General features: G+C 43.5%; 3 protein-coding genes across 5 annotated transcripts in view; 2 read left to right on the top strand and 1 right to left on the bottom strand.

Annotated features, from left to right (window-relative positions):
* Positions 1–251: 251 nt before the first annotated feature.
* LOC106750897 (diphthamide biosynthesis protein 2) lies at positions 252–3,055 on the bottom strand. Of its 2 annotated transcripts, XM_014631514.1 has the most exons (6): positions 2,948–3,055; positions 2,730–2,840; positions 1,982–2,315; positions 1,335–1,816; positions 939–1,230; positions 252–601 (listed from the first exon to the last, which is right to left on the bottom strand). In XM_014631514.1, exons 2-6 carry the CDS (start codon positions 2,802–2,804, stop codon positions 435–437), a joined length of 1,350 nt encoding a protein of 449 aa, XP_014487000.1. In that variant the 5' UTR covers positions 2,805–2,840; positions 2,948–3,055; the 3' UTR covers positions 252–434. The 2 variants fall into 2 exon arrangements, with proteins under 2 accessions (XP_014487000.1, XP_014487002.1); XM_014631516.1 differs by lacking the exon at positions 2,948–3,055 and having other exon boundaries at positions 2,523–2,940.
* Positions 3,056–3,262: 207 nt separating this feature from the next.
* The window catches only part of LOC106750918, a 20,626-nt gene continuing 6,738 nt past the window's right edge, over positions 3,263–17,150 (top strand). For both annotated transcript variants that reach the window (XM_014631565.1, XM_014631564.1), the window contains exons 1-7: positions 3,263–3,801; positions 4,007–4,179; positions 4,557–8,754; positions 9,198–9,420; positions 16,473–16,625; positions 16,707–16,905; positions 16,986–17,137. In XM_014631565.1, the coding sequence (XP_014487051.1) occupies positions 3,716–3,801; positions 4,007–4,179; positions 4,557–8,754; positions 9,198–9,420; positions 16,473–16,625; positions 16,707–16,905; positions 16,986–17,137 (5,184 nt within the window). In that variant the 5' untranslated portion in view covers positions 3,263–3,715. The remainder of the gene's footprint in view (positions 3,802–4,006; positions 4,180–4,556; positions 8,755–9,197; positions 9,421–16,472; positions 16,626–16,706; positions 16,906–16,985; positions 17,138–17,150) is intronic.
* LOC106750920 (zinc finger BED domain-containing protein 6-like) lies at positions 11,416–12,642 on the top strand. The gene is made up of 2 exons (XM_014631567.1): positions 11,416–11,600; positions 11,790–12,642. Exon 2 carries the CDS (start codon positions 11,818–11,820, stop codon positions 12,616–12,618), a length of 801 nt encoding a protein of 266 aa, XP_014487053.1. The 5' UTR covers positions 11,416–11,600; positions 11,790–11,817; the 3' UTR covers positions 12,619–12,642.

Genomic DNA, 17,150 nt, shown 5'->3' with positions numbered 1-17,150 from the left:
GGGGAATTCGTGCCCGCAGATTGACACCCAATTTGCGGATGGGACGTGTAAATGTTGCGCATCGACGATGGTAAAGGGGACACGTCATCGATTATAATTAATTGGGTCATTATATTGCGTAAACTAAAATACGAGGTGAGACGTATTCGTGGATGTACTCGATCGATGATGCATAGATTAAATAATACGTCGGTTTTCTTTTTCCCCCCATAGTTATACCGACGAAATGAAACTCGTGATCAAAATACAAGTAAAATGGAAATTGTCGATTTTTATTGTTGTCCTCCTCCCGCAATTTCGACCGATTCTCACCGCGCTTCGCTCTATATTTAAGCGATTGTGCACTCGACAGCTTGAATATTAAGTTACTTTTGTATCATAAATATTGTAATGATATCACAATAAGTACTCGTAGAAATATTACGTAGCATTCATTATGTTCGCTCGGCTGTATTTAGAGGCTCGTTCGTGTATTGGCATGCAAGCCCGGTGCGGCCAATTTCCGCCGGTCGTACAGGATCTTCGCCTAATCTTTGTTCAACGCCCCTCCAGGATCTTTCTTGCAAATACTGAGCCCCGGCCATACCAATAGCAACGGTACCTATCAGAGGAATCGCTGCGTTAAAGTTCATATCGCTAGAAAATAATTCTGAATTATTTTCGAGCTAATTTCACTTTGAATTAGTTTCGAGCTAATTTCATTGATACAAAAATTACGTAGAACTTGAAGGATTAATTATCGCGAGAAACTAAACATGAAAATTCACACTCTTCGTTGGAAACGTCCCGTACATGCGTCTAAAAGACGTCTCAAAGACGTCACTCGGACGTCTTATTGTTCTCTAGGATTAATGCAATATCGAAGATGCAATTTGGCATTCTATGTTCAATAATCTGTAACTTAGATAATCTTGGTAACTTAAGTAGATGTGGTATACCCGATGAACGAATCGTCAGAGTGTTCATTTGGTCCGCAGACAAGCCGTCATCCTCGCAATTTCTGACGTCGCTGCTGATGAGAGAAACGTCCGAGTCCGTCGACGGCTTGAAATCAACGTGGTGAATGCCACCTGGCAATATCTGCCGGAAATCCATGAAATAATGCGGACAGAACTCTCTGGCGGTATTAAACGCTAATTCGACTTCGTACGGTGTGAGCATAGGTCGCAGGAAATCTCGCGAGTCGAACACTTCGTTCTCTGGGCAAGCTATCACGACGAAAGCGTCAATCTGAAATCGGAGAATCACGTTTGTCAATGTAATTATACGGGAAACAGTGAGATTGAGTGAAAGCTAAGTATATTCTGCTGTATCCGTGCAATTCGTCGACACACCTCTGGGAAATTTGCCAGTTTGGCAGGAGTAATTTTGCCTATGCAGAGGGTGTAAGTTTTCTTATTCTTCCGTTTAAGGGCCTCCTTAACTGTCGTTATAGCCGTCAGATATTCTTTGATACCCAATGTGGCCACGACGATGCCCACAGTTTTGGCATCCTTCAATTTTTCCACTAAAAACCTCCTTCGTTTTAACCAGGGCGCATTTAGCGCTTCGAATTCGCAAATTTTATTATTCGTAAAGCAATACCATTTCTTCACCGGTATGCTCATTGCTAATATCGCAAGGGCTTTTCCTTCCTCCCCCAAAAAGAACCCCTCGTAATCTTGTATATTGTACTCTTCTTCCAATGTGTAACTTCTACCTAAGATAACTCGGTCTGGGGTTGCCTTTGCATCAGTATATTCCACGTTTGATTTACAATTTAATTTGGAGAAAACTAAATGCTCATACATAGGTTTCAATATACTATATATATATTCTGTAAAAGAAATTATTACATAACACATATTACACATTTAGATATAACATTAGTATTGGATAAATGGTCCTTGTAATTTACGTCTCGTTTATTCTCATTAAAACGACATATTAAATAATTTCATCAATCGCAGTAAACCTTCTCCCTTTTTCAACAACAGCTTACCAATTTTATGTGCGTATTCCACATCGTAGAAAAATATAATTCTGCTTGTGTTATCTTGGAAAGTTTGCTTGAATTCATTATCAAGTTTCTTTATATTAAACTGCTGTTTTGGCAGGATGTGTAAGACTGGCAGACGAATAGTGGGATTAAGACAAGCATGTCCAAAATGTATTATACCATCCGCATTAATGTGTTGAGCTGCTATTTCATCGACGCAACAGCTGCCACAGGTTGTATCCCCTAAGATATATACTTTCTGTCCTATATTCTTTTCTAAATGCAGCGCAACTTTCACAGAATCTGCTAATAAATTATCTGGGAATTGTAGACATACCTGTAGAAGTAATTTAACAAACATAAACAAATAGATATATAGCTAGCAACAATTAACTATACAGTTATAGCACCACATATATTATACATAAGCAGAAACAGTGAACCTAATTTTTGCTATTATCTGTAAGTGATAACTGTAGTGATGCACATATTATTGCATTATATTGAAAAGAAATTGTTTATTTAAAACTCGTATTCAACTCACAAGAAATATACAACTATTATATCGCTCGTAGAAAGTGGGATAATTCGTCAAGCCGCATTGATAACAACACATAACCTCAATTCACAAAATTGACGCGCAGTTTATAAAGTATACGTGATAAGCGAGGATCGTTTAAGGAAAATCGCAAATATGACTTTGTTAACACGTAAATAAGGTATTTTTAAGAGCGCATATGCTTATGGGAACCTGTTTTAATTCATTCTCCTGGATCCACTGCGCGCACTTTTCTACATCATACGGGTCATCTTCGGCGCTCGTCATCTCGGCAACTCCTCGCTTTTGTAAGCTCTTCCGCCGCTAAAGAGATTACCCCGAGAGAGAGGAAGAGGGAGAGAAAAAGAGATATTGGATTAATTAATCGGTGCAGAAATTGTTTACATTTGTCAAAGCACTGCGATTCTTACAGCGAGTTTTCAGCGAACAGGTCACAGGTCACGCACTTCTACAGTTGTGTGCTTCTTGGCTCCTTTCTGTTGGCTCTCGCAGATCAGCGTGACATGCGACGCGACGCGCGATATCCAATGAGCGTGCAATTCTTCGGGGAAAGCGGTACGCTCATTGGATATCGTGCGTCGCGTTACGTGCTGGCTGCGAGAGCCATTTCCGAGTAGCGCGCGACTCGACCACCATAGAAACGGACCATGACAAATCGATACTCGCACCTACGTGTCTATGTATATTCATATATTATAGGTTTTGGTCGTGGTATTTAATTTTGATTTTACCTGACACAATAAACAACTGTTGTTCCGCCGAGTATGAAGAGCGTGCGGTCCCCGAGACGCGACGTTCAATCCTCGTGGGTTTCTTTCGGTATTACCTGTGCGTCGTATCAGTCGGAAGCATGAACTCGCTGTGGACAGACGCCAGAGAAGAAATTCTGGTTTGAACGAAATCGCAGAAATTTTTATCCCACGGAATGTGTTAGCCATTGCTGCATCGGCGACGATGCACGTACTCTCGTGTTCCGCAATTTCCAGCGGATGTGCGGGATATTGGTCCGTATGACCTTGTCGGGAACGCGAAGTTCATTAGTTCGAGTGTGTATAAGATGCATTTGATATAGCATATTTCGAATTCCTCGCGGAGACGCTGCGAAGATCCTACGTTTCCGCTGCGGAAAAGTGGTTAATCAGTGATAACAAGGCTTACGTTCGTGCGCCCGTCGTAAAATGGTTTTAAATCGCAACGACAAGAGAAAGAAAAAAGAGGGAGATCTGGTGGATCTTATGGAACCACTTTCAGAATCTCCGAAAAGGTAAAGTTGATATGAATCATTCGTAATTGTACGTGTTGCGATAGCTAACGCTAATAATTGACAGGAGATGAAATATGATTAGGTAATATGTTTAATCTCGCATTGTATATTTGTGTATTTGCGACTTCTTTCTGGAGATGTAAGGAATTGATTTACAATTATATATTTATATTATTGTGTATGTATTGTTGTATACTCTCTTCAGAACCAAAGTTCACGCGCAAAGAAAATTTGCACAGGGTGCAAGTACATCGGCGTTTAACACATCACCCACACCCGCTAAGGATAAAGAGAAAGTAAAGCCACCGCAGGTTACAGAATTAATAACGCACAAGCGTCCGAATACGGAAGACTTCTTAACATTTCTATGCTTTAGAGGTAAAATGATTACTTAAAGATGATATCATACCTAGTGGAAATATTGAATTAGTGACTTATCTTACGAAGAAAATATGATGTATCGCTTTCAAACAGAAGATTTTACTAAGTTCTAGAGGATACGTACAATGATTAATTTGTAGTTTCTGCGTGTACATATGTGATTCTTATTAATTATTAGGAAAGTACAAACGTGGAACAAGTGTCTTTCAATATAAGAATATATTCTTTGAAATGAAATAATGCTAGTTGAAAAAAGAAACAGGGGAACTATTTGTAGTGAGTTGCGCTACATACTTTGTTCAATTTAACTCGCGATACTTTGTCGTCGTGCAATTAACACGAATCATCTAACAAACTTCTCCTTTCAAATTTAGGAACGTCTATTTTGCCACCCAGTTTGAATTTCTTCAACTATAGCACGACAAAAAATAACCTGACACCTAGGTCCAGTAGATCTGTACCAGTTCATACTCCCATAGACAAGTTGCTTTCTACCGCTGCTGATGCTGCCCCAGGGACTTCGAAGCAAGAGACGTGTCAGAAGAACGTGACGAAAGTGAAGCCGGTTGTCCCGGTGAAGAAGAAGATACCTAGTACGATACATAAAAGCATCAGCAAGCTGAAAACAGCCACGTCTACCGTTCAAGCGCTTAAGAAGAAATATCAGGAGCAACGTCTCGCTAAGCAGAGGATAGAGAACAAATTGAAAGCCACTTGCGTTATGAGAACAAGGTCGTGTACGGAGAGAACTACGTTGAGTAGCGAGGTGAAGTTGCCGCCGGAGAAGTACCTGCCTCGAATCGAGACTAAGAGACATGGTTTGAGAAGCGGTTTGCTGCTGGATAAAACGAGCAAGCTTCTGCCGAAGACGAAGGACGCGCCTGCCAAGCCGAAGAGAAGGGTTAACTTAAGATCGAGGAACAGCGATACCTCGAATACAGATGAGTCGTCCGAGGAGGAGGAGGACGACGAGGAAGGGAACGAGGTGGATGAGTCGCAGTCGGAGAAGGCGACGCAGTCCCAGGTGAAACGCAACGTGCAGAAGAGCATTCAGAAGAAGATCTGCACCAGAAGCAAGTCCGACTTGAGGAGAGTCACGAGGTCGTACAGCGGCACGATCTCCCCGAAGAATCTCTCGACGAGGCCCACCAGGAAGACCAAGGAAGCGGCCGCCGTGTACATGGAGATCCTCGGGAGGAAACTGGTGAGCCCGGAGATCGAGAACGACGATAACGTTTCGGTCGAGAGTTTCCCCGAGCTACCGAATGCCCGTAAAGTAACGCAGACGGAGAGCGACGTCAAGGCGAAAGCGACGACGAAGCAGACGACTGCGGGCAGAACCGTCGGCAGGAGCAAGGATTTGAAGGCTGCTGATTCCGACAACGGTAACAAGCGATTGGACAAAAGCAACACCGACAAGGTGATACAGCTGAAGAGCAAGCGTATCATAAGAGTGCAGAGATACTGTGAGGAGGACAGCGAGGAGGAGTCCGAGAGTTCGGTGGAGATGAGCAACACGAGGCCCATCACCCGGCAGAGTCTCGGCAAACTCGAGAAGTCGGCCGACCGATCGGTCAGCAGGAGTCTCAGATCATCTTCCAAGAACACGCCCGTACCGCCGGAGGAGCCGAGCGTTCCGAGCAACAAGCCGAAGGTTCCGGTTCAAAGTTGCGCGAAGCCCGCCGGCGAGAAGCCGTCGGTGGTGAAGCGCAAACGGGATCAGAGCGTGCCGAAGACATCGTCGTCAGCCAACGGTCCTAAACCGAAGAGCTTGAAGATCGAGCAAAACGAGGACGCGGAATCGGAGGAGGAGACGCTGGGGATGCTGCTGAGCAAGATGAAGAAGAAGAAGGAGAGCAACGAGGAGAAGGAGCAGGTCGCCGAGGATATTGTCGTCGATACGAAGGACGACGCGGCGACGAAACCCGGCGAGGCGCAGAGTACGAAGATGGATCTGTCGAAGGTGTCGGACGATGAGGAGTCTTTCCGCGGATTCACCAAGAAGGCGATATCGAAGGTCTTGGACTCGTGTCAGACGCACGCCAACGTCAATCTGCTGGTCGGCGAGAAGCTCAGCTACGCCAAGATGCTGGACATGACCGAGGCTGAGCAAGGCGCGAGTTCGCAGAAGCCCAAGGAAGAAGTGCCACTAGTCAATGCCGACGTCTCCGTCGCGAGCTTGCCGAACGACGAGCGCGGCAACAGGGTGTCCGTGCCGAAGCCGAAGTCGACGATAGACTCGTCCCACAAGACGACCCACGACTCGTCGTCGTCGACCGGTCAGACGAGCAAGAAGTGCAATCACGAGGACGAGGTCTCCCCCGATCTCATGGAGATGCCGTTGTCGGCTCTGCCTCACACCAGGAAGGAACGGGTGAACATGTCGACCGAGCGGATAGAGAAGTGGTTGAACGAGAGCTCGCTCGCCAAGGAGGAGAGCAAGCTGGAGATGGAGAACGTCTCCATATTCAGGTACGACTCCGGCGAGAAACTGAAGACGGACGTCTCGCACCTCTCCATCCCGACGAAGATCCAGCACCTGGTGCGCCCGGTCAACGTCACGCTCTCCAAGCTGATGGACAAGACCAGCCTGAAGGATCGCTTGAAGATGCTCAACAAGAGCGCGATACTGCTCAAGCCCGACACGGTGCACACCGGCGAGGCCGGCAAACCGCCGGCTATCGTTAGCGCCACCAAGAACAGCGTCTACACCGACGCGAAGCCAAGCGTCTCCCCCGTCGAGGACAACGATCCCGGCGGGAACAAGGTCTGCGCCGACGCGAAGCCAGCCACCTCCATCGAGGACAGCAAGACCTGCGTCGACGCGAAGCCGAGCACCTCCCCAGTCGAGGAAAACGATGCCGGTAAAGGCAAGACTTGCACCGAGGCGAGGCCGAGTACCTCCTCCTTGGCCTCCGAGGAGAAAGACACCGGTAAGAGCAAGCTCGTCTGCACCGAGGCGAAGCCAGGTGTCTCCCTCGCCGAGGAGACGAGGGACGACACCGCGTCGAAGTTGGATCCGAAGGAAGAAAGCCCCGCGGAAAGGAGGAAGGAAGAAGAGAAGAAGTCGTCGACGGAGAAGAAGATATTTCAACCGCGCAAACCGTTTTTACCGAAGGTCAAGGAACGCAAGACCGTGACCCCGAACGCGAACGCGTTCTCGCCGGAGAACGAGAGCAGCGTGTACGCGTTCGAGAGCGACACCGAAGTGCCTATTAGCACACCCTTCAGGAGGAAAGTCAGGGAGACCGCGAAGTCGATTACCAACAAGCCGGTCGTGAGATCGATCGTGACGTTGAGCTCGATCAACAAGCCGGCCGTCGGGCAGATCATGACGTACAACCCGAAGCCGACCGCGGTGGTGCCGGCGGTAACGTCCACGGTGACGTCCGCGGCAGCGTCCACCTCGAGGTCCGCTATGGTGTCCACGGTAGAATCGACGGTAGCGTTCACCAGAACGTCCACGGTGACATCCACGGTGGTGTCCACGGTGGCGTCCGTGGTTATCTCCACGGTGACGTCGACGGTGACGTCCACGTCCAAGGCAGATGAGACGGGCAAGCCGATCGTCAAGGAAAGCCCTCCGAGCAGCATCAGCGAGCAGTCGACGAGCACGATCGAGGCGCCCGCGCTGAAGAGCCAGGAGATCACGGCCGAGCCGATAACCGTGGCGGACACGGCCCTGGACTTGAACAAGTTCAACCTCGGCATGGCCAACATTCAGGTGTTGCCGCTGAACAAGCTGATGACCAACTGGAGCAACGACAGCTCCTCCATCGCGGTGCAGGTGAATCTGGGTAAGAGCAAGCAGGAGCAGCAAACGGAGACTGACAGGCAGGAGAAGGAGAAGCAGGGGAACGACAGGCAGGGGAAGGACAAGCAGGGGAAGGAGAAGCCGGGGAAGGACAAGCCGAAGAAGGAGCCGAGTCAGCAGCAGCAGAAGAGCACCGAGATATCCACGCAGACGGAGACCAGCAATGACGAGGAGGAGCAGTTGTTCTACATACCGTTGCAGGCCATCACGAGGTCCGGCCCGAACCTGCAGAGACGGCAAGTGATACAGGGGGTGGCCGTTAAGCTCGGCACGGAGGGACGGGTCGGTTCCAACCAGAGGGTGCTCCTCCGGGCGAAATTGGTCACCAAGTCGCCGTTGTCCATAGCGCACCACCCGACGCCGGTGGGAACGGTGCAGCCGACAACGCGCGCCCCGCCCAGTTCCGCCCCGGGTGAAGAAGAGAACGTGTCGTCGACGACGCCCTCGTTCGTTAAGATGGCGGCCACCACGTCGGCTTCGGTAGCCATCGCGTCGGTCGCGACAACGTCGCTCGCGCCGGCTAAGATGACGACGACCGTTTCGACCAAGGTGACGACGACGACGACGATGACCACACCGGTGGTAGCGACCACGTCGAGCGTGGAGGCCGCGCGACCGGTGTCGCCGGCGAAAAGTGACGTGTCGAATTCGACTCGTAGCAGCGTGAACATGTACAATAGTTTAGAGAAGCTCAGGAGGTCCCCGAAGTCGTCCAGGGAGAGAAAGGCTTCCGTGGATTCGGCGAAAAGCGGAAAAAGGTATAGTTTATATACGTCGTATGTCTCAGGGTTGCTACGGACCTGGGAAATCGGGGAATTTGATATCTCAGAGAAGAGTCAGGGGAAGGTGTGGAAAGACTTGGAATTTTCAACTTTGCTCACAGTTTCCTTCAAATGCTCTCAACCGTGTTTTCCGAATATCCATTTATTTTTCCTGAATTTCCACGCTCAGGATTACATTATGTTAACTAAACTTTCAAGTTTGCCTTGCTTTTAATAATGCAAATTATCTTTCCTGCAATCCCTGCTTCTAAACGTTCAAGTGTAAGATCACATATTACTCGTGAAAAATTCTCCATTTGAGAAAATTCATTTTCCGTGTCAACCCTGATATCTGCAATGGGGAAGGGCGATATCTTTTTTGTATAAAATGGTTCTACGCGTTACGCATGACACTTTACTCATAATGCAACATCTTTCAGAGCGAAGTACAAGCTGAAAGGATCCGAGTCATCCTCTGCAAGCAATAATACGACATACTCGAACATTAAGGACGCGTACGATGAGTACAGCTTTGTGCCTCAGGCGCCGACGTTCCGTCCGTCGGAGAAGGAGTTTTTGGATCCTATGGAATATATAAACAAAATAAGACCAACCGCCGAGAGGTTTGGAATATGCAAGGTCGTGCCCCCGGCGAATTTCAAAGTAAGTGTCACATACGGCATATAAACGCATATTGTTACATAAATAATATACGGTTGTGAGCTTAAAGAATCTTTTGGCATAATTTGTTAAGCGGAAAGTTGGTAACGATGGAAAAATTTATCCTAGAATACAGTACTTTCCATAGTGCGGCAAAATATGAATTGTCTCAGTAGAAGCAACTTTTGTTAACTTTAATTGCCTTTGAATAATTAAATGTTTTAAATGTTTAAACAGTTAAATGTCTCGGCACACATAATTCTGTCTAAAATTACCAGAGTGGTAATTTGCTAATTCAATTAAAAGTTAAATTAAAGGTTAAAAGGTGAATAATTTTTAACTTAGTTAAGCTTAAACGAGTTAACTTTTAACTTAAACTTAGTTAATTTTTATATGTTAACTTTAACTTATTTATCTTTTTTCAGTTAAGTTAAAATATTTCATATATATCTTTGCATAATTAACTTTTAACTTTAATAAATTTCATAACTCTAATTTAATTTTAACTCTTAATTAAGTTAGCATTTTATTTATATAAATTTTAACGTAAACTTACTTAATTTATAGGGATCAACTTTTAACTTAACTCAGTTAAAAAGAAATTAACTTATCCAAAAACCACATACAATAGTTGGGGGTGAAATGACATAGGCTCGTATTCTCAACTGATATTCATCGATAAAAGTGCTTTAAATGTAGCTTCTCAACCAACCAGGTGGTTTCTAAGCCACTTTTAGAGACACTTTTATCAATAAAAGTAATTCGAGAATATGGACAATATTGTTCAACGTTACCCAGATATGAAATATGAAATAAAATCGAGCCTAAGAGCTACAGCACAGCAGATTTTAAGGATACTATAATACAAATCTTGATGGTAATACAAATCTTGATTATGTAATGAAAATAGTAATGAAATCCCGATTCCGTCAACTTCGGTTAATCTAATCGACCGATTGACTCAACGGAATTGACCAATCATATGAATCAGTTAGCTAATTGGACAATGCAATTTATTCCAACGACATAGTACTGGGCGGAGCATTGGCCCGAAATCGTATTGACAGACGTAGAAAGAGACAAGATGATGTGTGAGTAGGAGTGGTTTATAAAGCAATGGGACCAATGAGGCATTTACAATTCTATTATCTTAATTAATTTTTTCTTATAACAGTAAGAATATATAAGGATATAAAGATATAAAGAAAAGTTGAAGCGTAAAAATGTTTATAGAGTATATAACGTATATCATATCACTCGTATGTAATAACGTCAAGAATGTTCCCAGCTTTTAAGAATACGACACTGTATCCCCTTCTCCTTCAATCAGATAAAATTCAACCAATGAACCGAGAGTAGAAAGAGAGATCCGTGTTTACACATCTAGCTCTCTCTCTCTTTCTAGGTCTCTCAATACGAAAGATCAAAGAAATCTTGCCGCACGCTCCGTCTGGTGCTTGCGGCATGTCGATGATTCAAGCACAGGCTTACCGCCTTCCAGAGGGCGCCACGAGGCAGGGTATTATGATCCGCATTATGCTCGCAGGGCCCGCAGCGTTCCACTTCGGCACGTAGTGTACAACGGAGCGTAGAATGACGCTGAAAACGCCGTGTGCGTAATTCACATCAAATCGCCGGCGATAGAACTGCCACATGAGTTTATGCGTCCTGCTTCGAAGCTTCGAGTTTCGGAAGTTACGAGGCATTATTCCCGACCGGCGAAGTGCAAATATGCGGATATTCTGAATATTCAAGACTTCCCGAACGCGGAAGTACCACGAGTGTCGTTCGGTTACGGAATTTTTCCATGTGGAAAGTTTTCACCGTCGAACCGGCATTTACGTGATCTGTCAACATTCCCCTTGTTATCTGCGATCTCGATTTGCTTCTTGCGTACCGCCTTGATTCGAAGGCCTGAATCAACGTCGTCGTTGGTACGGTCAGTGTGTATTCTTGCTCGTTAGTTCTGCCATGCCACTGTGTCTTGTTATTTAACAGCTAAATTCAAAAGTCATGACGAACTGGGTGTGAAGTCACTGCATCAAGTCGCTCGATGGTCAGTCGGCAACTTGTACAATTTGTTACACTGTTTTACAAACTCATGGAAATACATTAACAGAACATTTGAGAAATGTCCATTGCCTGTCTCCGCCGAACGAAAGCGACCATCCCGGATGTTCTGTGTAAGTTTCGTTTTATCTTAGCTCCGTCTGAATTCTTCTATCTGGAACGAACCGAAGCACATTTATAGTTTTGTATGTTTTTTTCTTTTTTTTTAATTTTCCGCAACACTGTGCTTTTATTCTGGAATTAAAGTAAAAGTTCGGCCCTTTGAAATACTGTACATCGCAGTGTCTTTTTCTCTATTGTAGATCGCAGGATGAGAACTCGTTCGAAAACATGGTCGACCTCTCGACGGAGATTCAACAAGTATTCTATCTTTCGCAGATCCCTCGCGAATGCGAGAAACCCGAATCAAAGAAAGCACCGAGCGAGGAGCGCAAAGAACAGATCAAACGAGCGCTTCATCTTTTCAAGAGCTCTCGCGAATACGAGAAGCTGAAATCGAAGAGAACACCGAGCGAGGAGCGCAAAGAGCAAATCACTCAAGCTCTGGCGAAAATGACCGCACTTTGTCGACTGCCGCACAATTTTCCCTCGTCCGTTGGTTTCAAGAGATTTATGAATATAGTCGAGCCTGAATATGGCTGTCCGTCCAGCTACACCGTAGTAAAGCGGCTTCAAAGGGCCGAGGACGAAGTGAAGTGCAAAGTGCAGCAGCAACTGGAGACTTGTGAGTTCGTCGCGCTGGACACCGATTGTTGGATATCCCCACCCCAGGATAACCACGTAAATATAAATGTTCACGTGATCAACGAGGAATGGGCGCCACAAACGTTGAACCTGTGTACTGAGGAATTCAGAAGGATACACACCGTCGAGAATCTCGCTGACGGTTTGGAAGTCGTGGCGATGCAGTGGGATCTGTACGGCAAAGTTTCCTGCATCGTCAGCGGCAACGCTGAGAACATGCTGAGGGCTGTCAACTTCAGCGTCGAGTTCACCGTCACGTGTGCCGCGCACAGCATTTCACCTGGCTGTGCAGAACGCCTTGGACAGGAAGGTGCAGAAGGTGCTCAAGAAGGGGAGGAAAATTGTCTTACACTTCCAGGACTCCGTTGTCGCTTCGAACGCTCTTGAGAGCAGGAGCGCTCAGGTCTGCCGAAGTGTAAATTAATCTCGAACGTCAGGACGCGGTGGAACTCGAATTTGCAGATGTTCGAGAGGCTCGTTGAAATTCGCGCCGCCATAACCGCGCTTCTAGCCGATAGGTCGGTAACGACATCCGTGCGGGCTCTCAGTTTGAGTATGAGTAGACGTTACTGGAGGGTCTTGGGATCTCTAATAGGGATCCTGAAGCCCCTGCAAGTAGCGAGCACGGTTTTGCGCGGAGCCCCGCTCTCGATGGTCCGTCCCGTCGTTCGCTCTTTGATCGACAACCATCTCGATGCACACAGTAATATAAATGTACTTCTGCTGATTGTCGCGTTATCGTCGCAGTTCACCGAGCGCTTTCACATGGAGAGGCGCGAGAAAGACCCGGTACTGGTCGCACAGAGAGCCTCTTTCCTCGATCCGAGGCACGAGGACCTCCTTGCCGAGCTTCGCGCTGTAAGAGCGCGCATCAGAGAGGAAGTAAGGAGTGAGATGTATGTACTACCCGTGGAGGATGAAAGTTTCGAAGAGAGTCCGAACAGCAGCCTTGACTATCTCTTCAAGAAACCCGGCTCGTCAAACTTCACGTCCGCTGAGGACCAATTCGATCTTTACCCTGCCGAATCTCAAATTGGCATAAACATGGACCCTTTCCAGTGGTGGAAATATCGCGAGAAGAGGTATCCCCTTGTGGCGAGACTTGCAGAAAAAATACCTGTCCATACCTGCTACATCGGCAACGGTGGAACAAGTTTATTCAACGGCGCACAATATTGTCGAAAGGAATCGCCCGGCCACGGAAAACGAGCTTTAACGAGCGTGTTTCTTTTTAAAACTGAAAAGTGTTTAGTAGAATAAAGCGCACACACGGAATTGGGAGAAAGTTTATCCAGACAGCACAGCGTCTGAAATCAACGGAGTTCGCAAGAGGTTTTCCTTTGTGTTAGTCAATGGTATTGTGTTAGTACATGCCAATGACGTCTTAACACGTTCATCGCCAAGCTGAAAATTGGGATTTCGTGTGGTGGCCAGATTTTTTTTATTTTTTTATTTAGTTTTTATCGTGCTCAAAATAAGTTAATATTTATATGCTTTTATTATTATGTACATAAGATTTATGTACTCTAAATATCTATTATGCGATAACGCGTGATCGGCCGTTTGGTGAGAACTCGCATCACGCGATATCGCGTGATTGGCCATGAACGTGTTAAAGACGTTTTATGATCTGATTTTAAACGTTGTGCTGTCTGTTTAGTAGTCATTTTTATTTGGTAACTTATATATAGGTGCTAAAAAATTACTGTGAAAAGAGAATATCGCAAACAAAAATGTATGTTTCACAAAGTTGATTGTTCTTCTTTTAAACAGAGTTAATGATAGTAGTTTACTTTTTTGAAGAATGTGATTTTTTTTTGCATTGCGTTATGCTGTTACATATCGCTTGGTTCACTTTAAACACACACGATATCTCTATGCTAGAAATAACATATTTCAAAACTGAGTACTGACCACACACAATTACACTACATTGTAATAACTAACTGTTACAGACAAGATAATGATCTCAAACACAGTTCAAAGTGTGTATAAAATTGCTCAGGAAAAATGTTAACGCTAGTACAATAGTCTAATCAAAGTTCAGATTTAAATTCGATTAAATATATATGAAACAAACTAAGTGTTAGAGATAAGTATTAGGAGGTGTTAGAATAAAGAACTTCTTTAATGTATAAACTTGAGGCTACCCATAAGTAATGTCGTTTTTTTCTCAGATTGAATGAGCATTGCCACCTCGTTCGTGAACGTAATTTATCATTACGTGACTTACATACTAATTAAATTTATTGACATTTAATGTGCTTATTGTTAAATTTTGAAAAAACTAAATATTAAGTAGAATAAAATTGTATATTAAGTATCAGAAAACGACATTACTCATGGGTATCCTTAATAAATAAAAGAAAACACAAGAGACTATACTGAAACTTATCGAATTTATGTTCTTTTGTGAATTCGTGGTACAAGTAAATGGTTGTGAAATTAAATATTAAGGATATATCCAGATAGAGACAGAAATTCTGAACATACAGTATGCAAACATTTAATGTACACTTTGTGATGCCATTGCAACACCACATGTTTAAAATATGCTTGTTTTAAGAAATACTCATTTATTACGCCATAATTTCTATCAAAGTACGACTTTTTATTATTACAACAATTTCAGATTGAATATCGCCGTAATCTTGATCTGTATCAAACGATCTTTTATATACTGACGTAATGCTTGTTGTGCGAAGATGTATGCTAGAATGCTAGTCACGATGTGGATAATACACCAAAATATGTCTATTTGAATAATATTAAGATAGACATTATGAAAGCATACTTTGATGTTATGGCTTTTTAGGATATATTGCAAAGTATATTTCGATTTACTCAAGGCTCCTGTGTCCTTGTTTTGGCTGTCGTTGTTTGATGACGTCAGAAGCGAGAAATCGCATGCTAAAATATATCGCGGTATACGTAAAGATAAAATAATACACGCACACTCTTAATCGATTTAGCACACTTGTGAAAAAATTCCTGATATTTTTCCTTTAACCTGAACAATCAGTAAATAGCCGTACAATTAACGTAATAGAAATTCATGAGAAAAGATGAGTTATTAAAAACGCAAGTTTCATGTTACACTAATTCTCGGCTATTTATTGATGTTGAGTTTAAAGAAAAGCGTCCGGACATTTTTACAAATATACCGAATCAATCACGAGTGTTATTTTGTGTATATATTTTTTTATTTCCCCGTGTACCGCAATATTATAATTTAGGCATTGAACTATACAACGTGCTGGAATAATTTTAAGCCTTGAGAAATTGAGCAATCATAATCATTTATTCTCTTCACATTCGACTGTAATCAATTTCGTCTTAAAACACGTATCGTAGACTGACGTTAAGGAAGGCCTGTAAAGTTTGTAAGATAAAAATCATGTCTAAGTATTTCGTTCTCTGTCTTACGAACACGCTATATATAGTCTATATAGGCTGAGATAAGACAAAAATGAACACCAGACAAAGATGGGAATACTATTTAGAATTATTGGGTCTGTTTTCTATTGACACGCTGGTTCTCTTTTTCTTTCTTTCTTGAAATTTGATGGGAGAAAGAGAGAAAGAGAACTAGCGCAGGCCAGTGCATCAATAGAAAACAGACCTTTTGTCTCTCTCTCTCTCTCTCTCTCTTTCTCTCGTTCTCAGCATGAGGTCATCTGGCAGAAGTGCAGTGCTCATTCCAGTTTGTTATACAGTTTAATGATTCTGGCATACAACTTCTCGCTTCTGACGTCATCAAACAAGGATAGTCATAGCGAGGACACAGAAGCCATGATGCCAAAATGCTTATGAACTCGCATAAAAATAAATTATTTTCTATGATATATACATATATATGCAATGTATGCATTGTGCTCATTTTATGTGATATTTAATTCTCATATATATATATATATATATATATAATGTATTTTAAATATAATGTGCAATATATTTATAACTCTTAGTCCATTCTATATAATATTATATATACGAAATAAATTTTGCTCAAAATATATTTTATACAATGTGAGATAAATGTATATTATTGTAAACACAATAAAGTATTTCAGAAAAAATTTATCATCCAAATACTTTTGAGCGTTCCTTTCCTGAGCATATCTTATATATGTATTTTTGAGTTCCATATTACACACATGTGCAGATATTTAGCGTATAATAATAAATACGCTATACATTGTACTGATATATGTGGATTATATTATTTTCTTTTCTTTCAGCCAGAATGCAAGGTGTCTGATGACATGAGATTCACCGCTTACAATCAATATGTACACCGCATGCTTTACAGATGGGGCCCAAATGTGAAAGAACTGATGGCTATCAAGAAATATTTAGCTACCCAAAGTATCACCTTGTCTCACCCACCATGGGTAAGACCATTTTATTTCTCATTGCGAGATATATTGCATAGCTGAAACTTTTCGATATTCTTCGATGATCAAATGTTTCAGATCGGTGGTATGGAAGTCGATTTGCCTCACCTATATCAAACGGTCCAAAGCTTAGGTGGATTGAAGGAGGTCATAGAGAAAAAGAAGTGGCAGAAGGTGGCAGATGGCATGAAGATACCCAAATCCGCGCAAGATCGTGTCACTAAACTAGATGATATTTATTGTAAATATCTGTTACCGTACGACACGTTATCTCCAGGTATCAAGTCGTGAATAATTGTACTTTTAGAAAAATCTTTTCAACACTTGACACGTTATAAATGAGAACAATGTTTATAGAGGAACGTGAGAAACTGTTCAACGAGGTCGAAGAGGAATGGCTGAAGAAGGAAAGCAAAGCCTTGGAACGACAAGAAACGTCGTCCACCGATAACGACGAAGAGGAGGAGGAAGACGAAAGTTCGGACGAGATTGAGGAGTGCATTGTGAAAGTATGATTACGAA

The sequence above is a fragment of the Dinoponera quadriceps genome, unplaced genomic scaffold (genome assembly GCF_001313825.1).
Source record: "Dinoponera quadriceps isolate SergipeBrazil2010 unplaced genomic scaffold, ASM131382v1 scaffold4681, whole genome shotgun sequence".
Taxonomy (NCBI): domain Eukaryota; kingdom Metazoa; phylum Arthropoda; class Insecta; order Hymenoptera; family Formicidae; genus Dinoponera; species Dinoponera quadriceps.
Note: the sequence above shows the minus strand (reverse complement) of the source record. Positions and strands in the feature narration are given on the sequence as shown.